The sequence below is a fragment of the Blennius ocellaris genome (genome assembly GCF_963422515.1).
Source record: "Blennius ocellaris genome assembly, chromosome: 3".
Lineage (NCBI taxonomy): Eukaryota > Metazoa > Chordata > Actinopteri > Blenniiformes > Blenniidae > Blennius > Blennius ocellaris.
In genome coordinates, this window is record NC_137652.1 from 1,299,931 (window position 1) to 1,313,404 (window position 13,474).

Genomic DNA, 13,474 nt, shown 5'->3' on the forward strand with positions numbered 1-13,474 from the left:
CCAGGGAAGAGGGAGACGCTGAATAACAACCAGCACAGAGCCTCTAAAGCTCCACCATTTCCAGGGGAACGAACGAGCACACATGAAATGTGACGGCTGGAAATAAACTCAACTGTCAAAAAGTAAACAAACCAACAGGCTGGAGAAGATGTGAAGAAGTTTGATTTGAGGCAACATTTGCGCCGTGCTTGAACAAATGCCGACAAAACATACTGTGGGGGGGGGGGGGGTTTTCTCTTAATTTTGAAGCTCTGAAACTGAGCTGCTCGTTCCTCACTGGAGCACCGGCTGGAGCACCTCAGGTCCTGATAGCATGGCAACCCGACATCGGTGGAATAACTACAAGTGAACTCATCTGGTACAACAAGTCTGGTGTTAATTGTCCACTCAGTAACGCACCAAACGACAATATGTGCGACACACACTACACCCTCACGTCTGGAGTTTGTCTCCAATAATGACACTTGTCACATTCGGCCATGTTATTTCCCGTCGACCAGATTTGGTCAATCTACTGGCTGGAACAGCTATTTACTGGAGCGACTGTGTTTCTGCCATTCTTCACTGACCTGTGGTGTCACCAAGGCCTTTTCACCCAAACAACTGCTGCTCACTGGATAGTTTTTCTTTTCCTGTAACCCGCAGCCTGAAAACCATGCCACCTTCAAAGTCGCTTCAAACTCCTGATTTCTCATGTGCATAATCACTTTGAGGTTCAGCAGGTTGTCTAGAGTCAAGCACTTACCTGCATGCCTAACTACATTGAGTCACTGCCATGAGACTGAGCTCTTGTTGAAACGTCGCCCAGCGATAATCGGTAATCCGTTGGTGACACCAAGTGATGTTTGCAGAAAAAAAGTCAAAATTTTGCCAAAACACCACGAGCCTGTTCAGGCAAGGTGGGCAGATGAAAGCTTTTACTGGCCCCGGACGTTCAGACAAGCCTTAATGTTCTAGTCAGTTTCCGCTTTAAAATCAAACATTAAAAAGTTCTCTTACAGAATGGCTTTTACTGATCAATCATATGTTCAACCCTTTAATAGAACAATGTTTTTTAAGTATTTCGGACACCTGTTTTTATTACAAAACACATAAAGCTATAATATAACCGGTAATAAAGGTTATATCATCATTTTTTTAGTGAAAGTAGAAGCATGTGTGCAAATGGCAAAAATCCTACTTTGTCTGAAGGGCATGGCAACTCAGTTGTTTCTAAATAAATTCACAATAACCATGACATATTATTTCAAAGCCATGAACACATAAAGGTGTAATAACCCTTGCTAGCGCCCAGGCAGGGAGGTCCGTTTGGCTGCGAGGCAGGAGGGAGGAGGAGACGGAGCTGAAATCCAGACCTGCAGCCACGGAGGAACAAGGTGCTTCATGTCTCATCTGCCTCCAAACCACCAGCCTAAATTACATTTCAGTGGCTGTCATCCATCAATGGACTAATAAACAGCGCCGTGGGGGAGGGGTGGATAATAAGCAGAGGTGTAAGAGAGACGGAGAAGTGGCCTGAACTGCAGGTGTGACATGTGGGCAAGAAAAAGATTGTTCAATAATAAATGCAGCTTCTGTCACACACACACACACACACCAAGTCTCTCACATCCCCCTTTGGAGACTCATTCAACCCTTTTCACACTTGAAGGTTTTCCAAATCACTTGTCAAGTGTGAAAGAGACCGTTCACGCATCGCCGTTCACTATATGTGCAGATTTACGGAGGAATTAATTCAATATACTTCAATCCAGATCGGTATTCCAGGCCTCTGCTTCAACAGCAGTACTAGTCAGAGTCATCATTTCTAGAAGATCCTATATAAACCACCTGAAATATATGGCACAAATTCTTCATTTATCTACAATTAGTACCCGACTCATTTACAGTATTTTCATGGTCACTCAGCCTAATCCTTTCTGCAGTTCTTCTGCCCATTATATTACATAATAGTCAAACGTAGTGAGTATGCAACGTTTCACATAAGTCCAAGATGTTCTTTCGACTGGATTCATAAATTGCGTGTGTGTGTGTGTGTGTGTGTGTGAGATTTGGCTTAGTTTTACACTTCCCAAAAAAATATTGTGCTTTTAAATGATGTATTGATTTCAACAAAATCTTGTCAAGACATGAACAACATCATGATTGCATGCATGTTCACTGTCCATGACCTAAATCCTGAATTTGGGCTCTGAAAAGAACAAAACCTGAGCAACTAGAACAGAAGACAGATAAAAGCCTCACAGAGCTTCAAGAGGGACCCGTGTGCTTTGGGCTGGAAATTCTTTATCCCTACTTAGCAGCCTTACTGGTTCCCAATCGCCTTGTTTCCTGGCGATTTTCATCAGCATGAAGCACCAGGAGCGAAGGTTAGATGGAACATGGGAGGAGGCCTAATTATGTAAAGTACATTAGATACAGGCAGATGGCGTTCCCGAGCGACAGGCCAAGCCCCTCCGCTGACACATTAGTGTCGGTTATTAGCCTGCACTGACAAATTGGCTTGTTTTCCTCGTCTTTTACACAACTGAGATGACTTCCATCTAGTTCTGAACGGGGCCGCCAGCTGGAAACCACACAACAATGTGAGATTAAACGCTTTTAGCTTCAGTGCAAACTTTGGAAAACGTGCATCCACACACTTGTATAACACTCTCATAAAAACTTTTATTTCATATTTTGGAATAATACTTTGTTATAATAGGCTTCATCTTGTTTTTGTCAATATCGGGTATTTATAAAGCCGGTGGGTAGGTTCTTCTGAAACTTCTCAGGGATGCAACAATAAAGACCCACTCAGTGTTTCTGTGAAATGTGCATTTAGTTTTTCCGCTTCAGGTCGTCTGAGAACAAATATTAAAATTAAATTCAAATGTCTATTTTTTTTTTTTCATCTGTGAATCCATGACATGTAAATGAAAGGCAGTAAACACGGCGACTGTCCACTGGCCATTCTGATCCGATATGAAAGGCCGAGATATCTGTGGCGGCGACTCACCAGGGTCCAGGTCGAGCTGGCAGAGGTACTGGGAGGTGCTGAGGGTGACCACCACCACGCGGTGCCTGAGGATGTCCTCCCTTGTGGGCATCTGGAAAGTGACCTGTGAGCTGGCGATGAGACAGTACTGCTGGACCACCGGGTGGACCGTCTTCACCCAGCGGTTCCTGAAGTATACCCTGCAGGCAGACAACAGAACGCTGGGTTACAGCCACGGCGAACCGAAGCCCATCGTGAAGATCCAGAAACTGCAGGGTTGGTTCAACTTCCAAGCGGGGCTACAAATGATCTGAAGGATTTGCAGTAGTTTTGATCCGCCGAGGAGATTTTAGTCTCATTTCAGGAGAAAGGAGATTAAAAAAAAAATAAAAACATCAAAAATATTTCGATGTGATATTCTGATGGTTTGTACTTTGAGAAAGAAAACTGCACACCTATAAACAGTGAATATTTCAGATCAGCAGAACAGTAATCGACAAAGAAAGCCTGCAAGCAAAGAGATTAGGCTCGAAGATCTTTCATTGGAAATATTAATTTAAGGTTGTTTTTTTGACTGTACGTCTTTGTAAGCACACAAGAGAAAGTCTGGATCTTATATCTTAATCAAAGAAACTGGTTCCATGGAGGTTTAGTGGCCTCAGGTGGGAGAAATGCAGATCCAACCTTTGGTGCCGCCTGGGACTATTGAACTGGGATTAAACGCCACAAACACTGTAAACAAGTTGCTGGAGTGTTTATTTGGTGCCTGGAGGTGTAGTTCTGAGAGAGACACTTTTGGAGGTCATATAACAGAAGTGGGTAAATGTCTGCCTGGAGCTGTTATGGGAAAAACAGCCCAATGACCAACACAATGATCTCTCAGGATATATTGGTGTGACTTCATCATTTTAACAACAACAGTTCAGACTTAAATACACAAAAATCAATTATCTGTTAAATACAAAAATTTTAAATAATACCTCAGCAAGGAGATTCCCACCCAGGAATATACATTCATAATAAAGCTTTATTCTAACGTGTGTGCAGTGCATCACATGGACCTACATGTCCCATGTAAATGTGTCCGTACCTGAGAGGTCTGGCATGTGGATTGCCTGCTTCAACGTAAGGATGAAGGTAGTCCTTAATGTAAAGGTCCGCCGCACTGTTGGAGTGGGTGCAGATGAGAACCCTGTACGGAACAAAGGTGCACAGTGGCAAGAGTGAACCTCTGCAACACTCAAAGACAGTCGTACGATTGAAACATCCTGCAGGGTTCTGACGGGTAATACCTAAACCTACTTTATAAACTGGTTTCCTGGCTTTGACCGCTCATATGTCATGTAATATTCATCATTGATTCGTGATCAACAACTACTGGATCTAAAGAGAAAGCAGGATAATACAGTGCATTTATCCATGGTGGGTGTAAAGCATCGTGTCTAAAAACATCTGGAAATGAACTTGACTGATTGAAACGTATTTACAAATGAGAGCCACACAGCATCGGCCCAGCGTTGTCACATCATGTTATGTTACCATTCTGGCCTTTCAAAGCTTCAACTTTCATTCTAATGGTAGTCAATGTAAATAGAAAAATAAACGGTATGGACAGTAAAGAGAGCAGGTTTCATTCAATATCACATTGACCTGCAGTATATACACTGTAACTGGAACAAATGTGTCCTTTAGTGGTGAACAACCACAGCTGATCTGCACAGAAAGCGTCCAGCTGTAAATAAAGTTGCATACTGTATATATCAGTTTCACCTGCTGGAGGTTTGCGTACATTCTTCAAGGCTTCAACACACGATGAGCTGGAGCACCGGGAGCCCAGAGGGACGTCTCCCCGTGTCCCGGCTTTTAAAATATCTATAATTTATTTGAGCCATACAATACTAGATGTTTTCAGAGTGAACTGAGGAATTAATATAACATGGCTGTACATCGTTCACAGGACATTTTTTTTCCCAGAAACACGACATGCATTCCCTGCTCGGCCTTATGAAATAACTAAATGTTAGCTTCTGTTAGGGGACTCTGGCCACGATATTGCATCCATATTTCATCAAGACCGGGGAACAATTCTGGCGCCTGAACTACGATGTTTTCCTTCTAACTGGAGAAATGGCAGTGGCCCGTAGGTATCTACACAGCGAGGGAGCGCACTAATGAGGAAACAATGCCAATGAAAGGCAATTTCACCATGTTAGATTTTTACACCACATTGTTTGGCACACTGAAGCGACATAACTTGATTGATCAGATTATGGCGTGCATGGGCTTCAATCCCGGCAGAGGAAACGTGTTGTAATCAAACTAACCACGTGCATCAACCACAAATGACACCGATTCATCGGAGCGGTCACCAACACCGCCTGCCTCCGAGTGGCGGCGCACACACACAATGAGGCCAACGCTCCAAGACGCGCTGCACTTACGGGCCGACGCGTTACACGACGGTGCTTTCTGAACTCGGAATGTCAAACCAAACCCGGCCTGCAGCTGCAGCTGCAGCCACAGCGCAGCACCTCTGTTCTTTGGCTGACCCTCTTTAACGTCGTATGCATTTACCGTATTTTCTGCCCTATAAGGCGCACCGGGTTATAAGGCGCACCTACATTGATTGACATAATTTACAACTTCATTCATATATAAGGCGCACCGCCCTATAAGGCGCATGGAATAGACCAGTGGTCGGCAACATTTATAGCTCAAAGCCATTAGGTTACATTTTCCACTGATTCTAACACCCAGAGAGGTGCACACACTTTATTATAATAGACTACCTGCAGCCTATGCCAGGAGGACACTACACACAAAACCTTCTTCACTACTGGTTGACAACTTACAACTACCGGTAATAATAATAATAATAATAAACTAAACTACATGAACTAAGCAACAAAAACACAACACAACACAATTATTACCGACACCACAAACCAAATAGAACCCCCAATAATTGCATTTAAAACACCACAAACAGCTGCAATGAATTATGGGAGTTTCTATCGGCTGCACTGAGGAGCTCAGGTTGAATTTGTCGCTGCAAGGCATGATGGGACATCATGCCTTGCAGCGACAAATTCATGTTTTGTGTTGTTGGAGGTTATTGTGGGTCGTTGTTGGGCTTGGTGTTGTGTTGATTGTGTTTATGTGTTTTTGTTCCCCAGTTTAGGGAGTCATTATTTCATCTAGTTTATTTTGGTTTGTTAGAATGTTGGTGTGCAACCATGAGTGATGAAGGTGTTGTGTGGAGTGTCGTCCGCTCTGAAGATCCGGTTGCGAAGTTAGAGTTGTCAAAATAAAAGCTTCCGGTTGTTCGGCTGTCAAATAGCAGTCTTGAGTAGAACAATCATCCATATATAAGGCGCACCGGGCTATAAGGCGCACTGGCAGCTTTTGAGAAAATTTGAGGTATTTAGGTGCCTTATAGGGCGGAAAATACGGTACAACTGATGCACACACACGCCGGAACATATCTGCCGACACGGTCAGTGACCAGTTACTAAAAACACGTCAGAAGATGTGTGACGTCAAGGCTATTGGTTAACATCATATGATGGTGCGTGGTCTTGATAATACATGCACGATGTCTGAGAGAAGCAAGGTCAGAGCCTTGGAGAATCACACACCACATTATAGTGTAAGGTGTCGTACAGAGTCTCTCCGTTGGAAAAACTCAAATAAAACTGAATCCAAAGCTCTATAAAACTATACAAATCCTACACTTTGTGTAGGGTCTTGTACTAAAAAGCACTACACTGTACACTCACGCTTTGTGCACATATACAAATCTGCAAGTGTGGATTTTTAAGCTCTTGAGTAAAACTGCTGTTGTCATACAGCAGCAATCTGAGAGTTTTCATGGGTTTGTTCGATGAAGTTCACAGGTACAGAGCATGTGAGCACTTAGCCTCACACCCGCTAACATGTCACGATACGCTTTACACCATCTGGAATCACCTCTTCAAACACTCCCAGCGATCAGGGCATGTTTAATTTGTTGATGTTATTCTCATATTGTGGTTCTATGTTGAGAAAAATCAGGAACATTTTGAGAACAACACGTTTTCTAGACATCTCAAAAACGAACTCATCCGCTAGACGTGAAGAAGAAAACGTATGGAAACCTGCTGGTGTCCTGGCGGAGGATGTGCTTGACAGCCTGGGCCAGGGTGAAGGTCTTGCCGGTACCATAGGGTCCGATGATGAGGATTGGAGGCAGGGAGATTGAAATGGGCGTGGTGATGGCCAGGATGGCCTCTTTCTGCTTGGCATTCAGACGGGGGTCCAGCTGCTCGTCCCATTGCCTGAAGGTGAAGCAACGGTGAGAGACGCTTAAACTGACAACATGTCAAAATGTCTTCAAAATATCTTCAACAATTTCCTAACAATAGAACCACTTTCAATGTGGGTGTCTTGATTAAGTTCATCTAAGTTAAGTTCAAATAAATACAGTAGTAACGTTGGAGATTAGCAACAAAGTGAGAAGCTGAATTCTTCTACAGAAAGAAAGGAAGTAAAGACAAAGACAGGCTTTAGACAGTATGCGTTGCGTGAAGTTTGAATTCCAGTCGAATAGGAATGATACAAGTGGATCCAATAAGCAAGAGGAATAAATTGAAGATGTACAGAGACGAGTGGCAAAAAGCTGCATTGGTCAGTCCTGAGGGCAAACGTTCTGTTCATTAGTCCGACACGTGGGAGATACGTGTATTTGTAATATCAGAGACGTTTGTATTACACACGACTCCATTGTAAGTGTGACATTCAGAGGGCTTAAACACATTAGATGTTTTCAAGTTGAACTCAAGTCAGAAATATATGTTTCACCTTTATATGTTAAAACTGAAGGAGCAGAATTGTTGTGAATGCTTGTCATAGTGCACACACACTCCGCTTTGAACAGACAAAAAAAAACCATAATATAATATGCGAGTTAAAACAATGCTGATGGGTAGTACATATGTGATTGTATATATACACACACACACACACACAGAAGTGTGTAAATGTGCGTACAGCGTGTCTGTAGGCATCAATGTCTTCATTATGGACGCTGCATCGTCCGACGCCCTAAATCCACCGATTGATTAAACTCCAACTGAGATGTGGCTGGAGAGCGTCACAATGTTTCCTCAGCAATGAAAAGCAAACGTATATATATATATATATATACATGCATGTGTTCATACGAGTGTCTGAGCTCAGAGAGAATTATAAAAGCCCTAAAATGCATCACGCCTATCGTACTTTCTCAATATTGCATATTGACAGAGAAGCATGAGAGGCCCAGTGGGTCCTCCACCAACCACCAACACATATTGTGGCACCAACAACAATTAAACAACGACATTATGGTCATCGTGTCTTTGTTTATCTTTTTTTTACCAGAAAGGTTAGAGGTGTGTTGTCAGATTCACAGCCTGTTAAAAAAAAATCCTTTCGGTAAATCTACAAAGTAGAAATAAAGTAGACATTTAACCGATTCATGAAAAGAGTTTAAGACAACATAAAGTTGAAGAAATTAATGTCAATCTAATTTATTTGAAAAATAAATAAATAAATAAATTCAGGAGGGTGGGGGCCTGGGGGGCTATGGTTACATAAGATCTCTGCCAAAAAACAAAACCCTCCATTACACTTTGTAAGTTGATCTTCATGGATCCACTCAGTGATACGTTCCCCACAGGTTTGGGTTGAGTTCAGTCTGAAAATGAACCTCAACCAAAACTTAACACTTGAAGTTTGACTTGAACTTAAAGTTAAGAAAAGCCTGTTGTTTCCTTGGCTGCATAACTTCTGCAGGCTTCAGGGCGCCTCTTTCACAAAGTCGTGCTTACTGAACGACTTTCAAGCCAATCGTACGAACTCCCCATCACTGAACAAAGCATGTCGCTGGCTTGTGGCGAGTTTAGAGTAACGGTGTTGTGTTGCGTTGTTCTTTCAAGAACAGCCCTTTAAATGTTCACTTTTCTTAAATTCCATTTCAAACAAGCCTGTGTGGATCCTACTCTGGGGTCCAGAAGAAGCAGGAGCCAAAAGGGAACATGCAGGATTATATTTGACTTTGGCTCTTGTCAATAAAGATTAGTGCCTCTGTTCTCTCACCTGCCCGACTTCAGACGGCGCTAAAGCTGTGGAAAAGCTGCGAGCGTTACTGAATGCCCAGTGAGTCAACAAGGCAACGGAGATTCAGTCAACTGTCTAATTGATGTGATGCCCCCTCCCGTGACGGTATTTGTCAAGATAATATTACTAAAAAGAATTTAAAAGCTCCTGCATAATAAAGATGCTTAGGATTAGTCTAACCTGATTTGCATAAATGTGGGTATGTGCTGATTTAAACCCCTTTTCTTTACTTTTACAACCGTAATGTGTATAATTACCTATTGTGAAATAACATTGTGTGCCACAATACTATTTTAATTATTTCTATTTATGTGGGGCTGTTGTAGTGACCAAAGTTCCCCATGTGGGATTAAAGGCTGATTGTACCTGTACAGATATTAAACCTCGGCTGACATGTCGTCCGTCTACAATGAGCTTGAATCTCTAAAAGTACTCTGCACTGTGTATAAAGTGAAATGTCATTGGATTCAACGTGCCCAGAGCGTCAATCAACTGGCCGTTGAAGTTTCATATTCCAAGCATTGACATACGTCATTGTGGTTGTAATCAATGCCAGGTCTTCACCTGGACTTGCCGAAGCTTCAAACTGTCAAACGTGTGTGCAGGTGAGTGTGTGTGTGGCTGAAGAGCACACCTGTTGGGGCTCCAGGGGATGGTGGGGACGAGGCCCACGTCAGGGAAAAGGATGTTGTTGTCCTTGATGCGATCCAGGGCGTAGTGCATCTCACAGAGTGGCAGTCGGTTCAGCTGGAACTGAAGTTCCACCTGGAACACAAGTGGCACAGACCAAAGGTTGTTAACCCCTTCTTCACCTCCATTCAGTCAGGCCCGGGACACTCTGTCCAAAACAGCAGCATCCAGTCCATCAAACAAACAACTCAGTGGCACAACTTCTATGAAACTGTGGCACCAAATCAAATTCACAATTTGAACCAAAGTACCTGAGCACTTTTCCTTAAATCATGAGGTGCTTGGTTTTAGGGGCGTCTTGACAGATATTAGGGGCGTCTTGACAGATAAAGCTTATTCACCTTGAAAGCGACAGGGAGACCACGGGCTCACACACACTTTCAAAGAGTCATTGCCAAGTCACTAAGTTCACTCACATTTCAATTCAATCACTTTTACTACTCCAGGTATAGGAAATCACACCCGTTCTATTAAATCACTGCTCAAGGGCCGAAGTGTCCAACAATGGCTTTGTACAGATTAACACGAGGAAAAAAGGGATTGAAAGTAAAACATTAGAAGAAAAGAAAAAAACAGGGGAGTGAAGTGTAAGGAAATAAAATTCTGAGAGAAAAATCGGAGATATGCAAGAGTGGAGAAATTGTGAAACATCAAGGCCGGGTGAAATAAAAGCCCACAGAGATGGGGGGATGAAATTGTAGCACATAAGTGGGCTAGAGAAGCACATGTAGAAGAAAAAGTAACGTGTTCCCACAGTGATAGAATGAGGGTTGTTTTGATAACTGTTAACACGGTGCCTCGTTTCCCGTGCCGCTGCTCTGACTGCAGGCGAGAGAATATCAAGCTCAGGCTGCCAAAGGTAATGTTTTGGTGTTTTTGAAGTGACAAGGAGAAAAAAGAAAAGGTTTCTTGTGCCTAAGGCAGTGTCGTCACTGCTCATACGAAAGTGCTCTGGATTTCCTTGAAAACCTTTGCTGCTGAAAAACAAGCAAAACACGACTTAACACATTAACCTTTTTGTTTCTTTTCATGCAAGATTCTCTAATTCCTCATCATCTTAAGTGAACGAGCATGGCTGGCTGAAGATCCCCGTCCGGCTGCTGGAACATGCACGACTCGGCCCGCACCTGTATTTCTCTGTCAGGCAGCAGGCCCAGCTCATCGCAGCAGTCCTTGCAGATTCGCAGAAAGATGTAGTCCTTGGTCTTCTCCTCAATCACGGCCTCATAAACACGTTCCTTGACCCCGGGCGGCGGCTGGCAGCTGATGCCCTCACGACCCAACGGCAGCACCAGCACCGAGTTCACCTTGGTCATCACCAGTCGACCCGCCAGCGTGTCCTGACACGAAACAACCACAATGCAGTTTACAAGACAACAAGCCCACCGCATTGGACCGGACATGGACCCAATGAGTAGCGGCTACAACGAAATTAAAAAGGGACAATCAAATGAGGTCAAGTATGTGAATCTGATGCTGGTTACCTCCGAAAGTGTTTCCGTGAGTCTGAAGCGTGCAAAGAGCTGTCCATTCTGCGCATACTTGGCTCCAACGGAGATGCCGGTCAGCATAAAGCTTGTGACCAGCTGCAGGTTCACCTTGATGTTAAACCTGGAAGACGGAGACGTCATTGCCCACTTTTGATCTGAACAGAATCACGACTGAGCAAAACACTATTGATCTGAATGTAAAACAGGCGTTTTTGCTAAAAAAAATAAATAAACAAATGAGGGTTTGTCCTCTATTCAGCTCCCTGTGTGATGGTGAGTTTTGCATATAAACACTTCCGGAATTACATTATACTTACGAGCATTATTAAAACAATATTTCTTGTGACATTACAAGTGAATCAAATCTTTAATGCAGTTATTTTGGATCCATTCTACTTTCCGGCAATTCGCCCTTTTATGACGTATTGATGTGCCATTTTGTAAAAGCACTATTAACAACCACACATATTTAGCAGAACATCAATTCAGTTTTCAACTGTTTAAGGTTGATTAGCCTCTGAAGTGGCTGCTGGATCTGACGTGATGAAATCAGAAGCAATATTGGCGATGAATTCTGATGGAGTGACTTGCTCACACTAGATGGTATAACAGCAAAGCAACGTCAATGTTTGTTGTTGTGGCTTTATAGTTTTACAGCAGCTTTCCAGAGATTCTCAAAACTGGCCTTTGTAGAAAATAAAAGAAGAGGAGAGGAAAGCATTCGTGGTTCAACATGACTCACTCCAGGTTTAGATAATCTCCTGCCCGTTATGCTGCTGACATGAGATTGCCAAAGAGAGAATCACACTCTGATAATCAAAGAAAATAAGAATATATAACAATAATAATAATAACAATCAAGTAACAGTTTGCATTTAAATTGATGAGATGAGCTTTTAGAGGTCTAACATAGGCCAGAAACACTTTTGCACCCTGCAGAAGGTGGAGGATTCAGGAGGCAGAGATTATTCATACGGATACTGGAAATGGTGGAGATTAGAGGAACAGAGGAGGCTCCATTAATCAATTAAAAAGTCAGAATTAACCTGCAAACGGTTAGACAAGATCAATTTAAAGACACAACATGCTTTATGGGGAACTGAGCAGTAAGACACAGCATGCGCCCCTAAAACCAACTGATCACCAGATGGAATTATTCAAAAAGACTCAAATCTACAGTATTAATCATTCACACTCAGTGAATGAGATGTACTCTCTTACATACAGCAAATGTATAATGTAGGAGAAGTCTGACATCTTGTGGCGGTATAACAAAACATTTCTCATTTATTCACAAGCAATGTTCATGTGCCTGTGACAGAATTAGCAATATTATATTATTTATAGTATCTTTTGATAATGAATATATCTACATTTATTGGAATTTCTTTTATGAATACATATTTACTCATTTCTTTTATGTGAGATTATCTGAACAGCCCTGAAATGTCCATATCGTTCATGTCTTTTTTTTTAAATTTGGTATTAAAAGACAGACTGGTCAGCTTTTTGATGCCCTCGTGCAAAGAAAGGCTAAATATGCAAGTACTCACTTGCTGACTTCCTTATACTGTGCAATCTCTTCAATGTAGAGCAGGTCGTGCAGCCGGGCCTGATAGTTGTCTTTGGTCAGAGTCTTGTCAAGGACTGACTGGGTGAAGAGCTGATCAGCTGACAGAGGTATCTGATAGCGGGAAAGGAGGCTGCGCTCCAGGTCAGCCATCGAATCGTTGGGCGTGAACTCTACGATGGTCTTGCAGGAGGAGTCCCAGCGCTTTGCTGTCATCAACAGCTGCTGCCTGGCTGCCAACAGATGTTCTAGGTCTAAAAAAAAAAAAAAACACACAAAAAACCATGAGTACAGAAAATGACTCAGAATGCCATTTTGCTGCCATTACTTTCTATACCAATTTCAATTTGTACATTTTACAAAATCCTCATCCACACCTTCAATAGAGGCAGCGTCCACCATGATCCGCTGCATCAGCACAGGCTCTGAGCCGAAGTCAAAGACAATGGTCTGTCGGAAGGTGCCGAAGATCTCTGTGCTGAAGCCCACAGCAACCTTGTACACACAATGGTCCAGGCCATTGTCCGCTGCAACTGTCCAAACAGGAACATCAAGTGAAGAAATCCATCTGCTCATCAAACACATTGCTGTTTTGAAAGTAAGAGATAC

At 42.7% G+C, this 13,474-nt stretch overlaps 1 protein-coding gene across 3 annotated transcripts in view; it reads right to left on the bottom strand.

The window, feature by feature from the left end:
- Positions 1-13,474, bottom strand: part of helz (helicase with zinc finger) — a 48,638-nt gene that overhangs the window by 19,223 nt on the left and 15,941 nt on the right. For 2 of the 3 annotated variants that reach the window (XM_080494240.1, XM_080494241.1), the window contains exons 11-18: positions 13,243-13,398; positions 12,849-13,119; positions 11,290-11,416; positions 10,933-11,145; positions 9,750-9,880; positions 7,114-7,293; positions 4,068-4,169; positions 2,999-3,177 (exon numbers count right to left, since the gene is read on the bottom strand). In XM_080494240.1, the coding sequence (XP_080350366.1) occupies positions 2,999-3,177; positions 4,068-4,169; positions 7,114-7,293; positions 9,750-9,880; positions 10,933-11,145; positions 11,290-11,416; positions 12,849-13,119; positions 13,243-13,398 (1,359 nt within the window). The remainder of the gene's footprint in view (positions 1-2,998; positions 3,178-4,067; positions 4,170-7,113; positions 7,294-9,749; positions 9,881-10,932; positions 11,146-11,289; positions 11,417-12,848; positions 13,120-13,242; positions 13,399-13,474) is intronic. The other variant, XM_080494242.1, reaches the window with a different exon arrangement.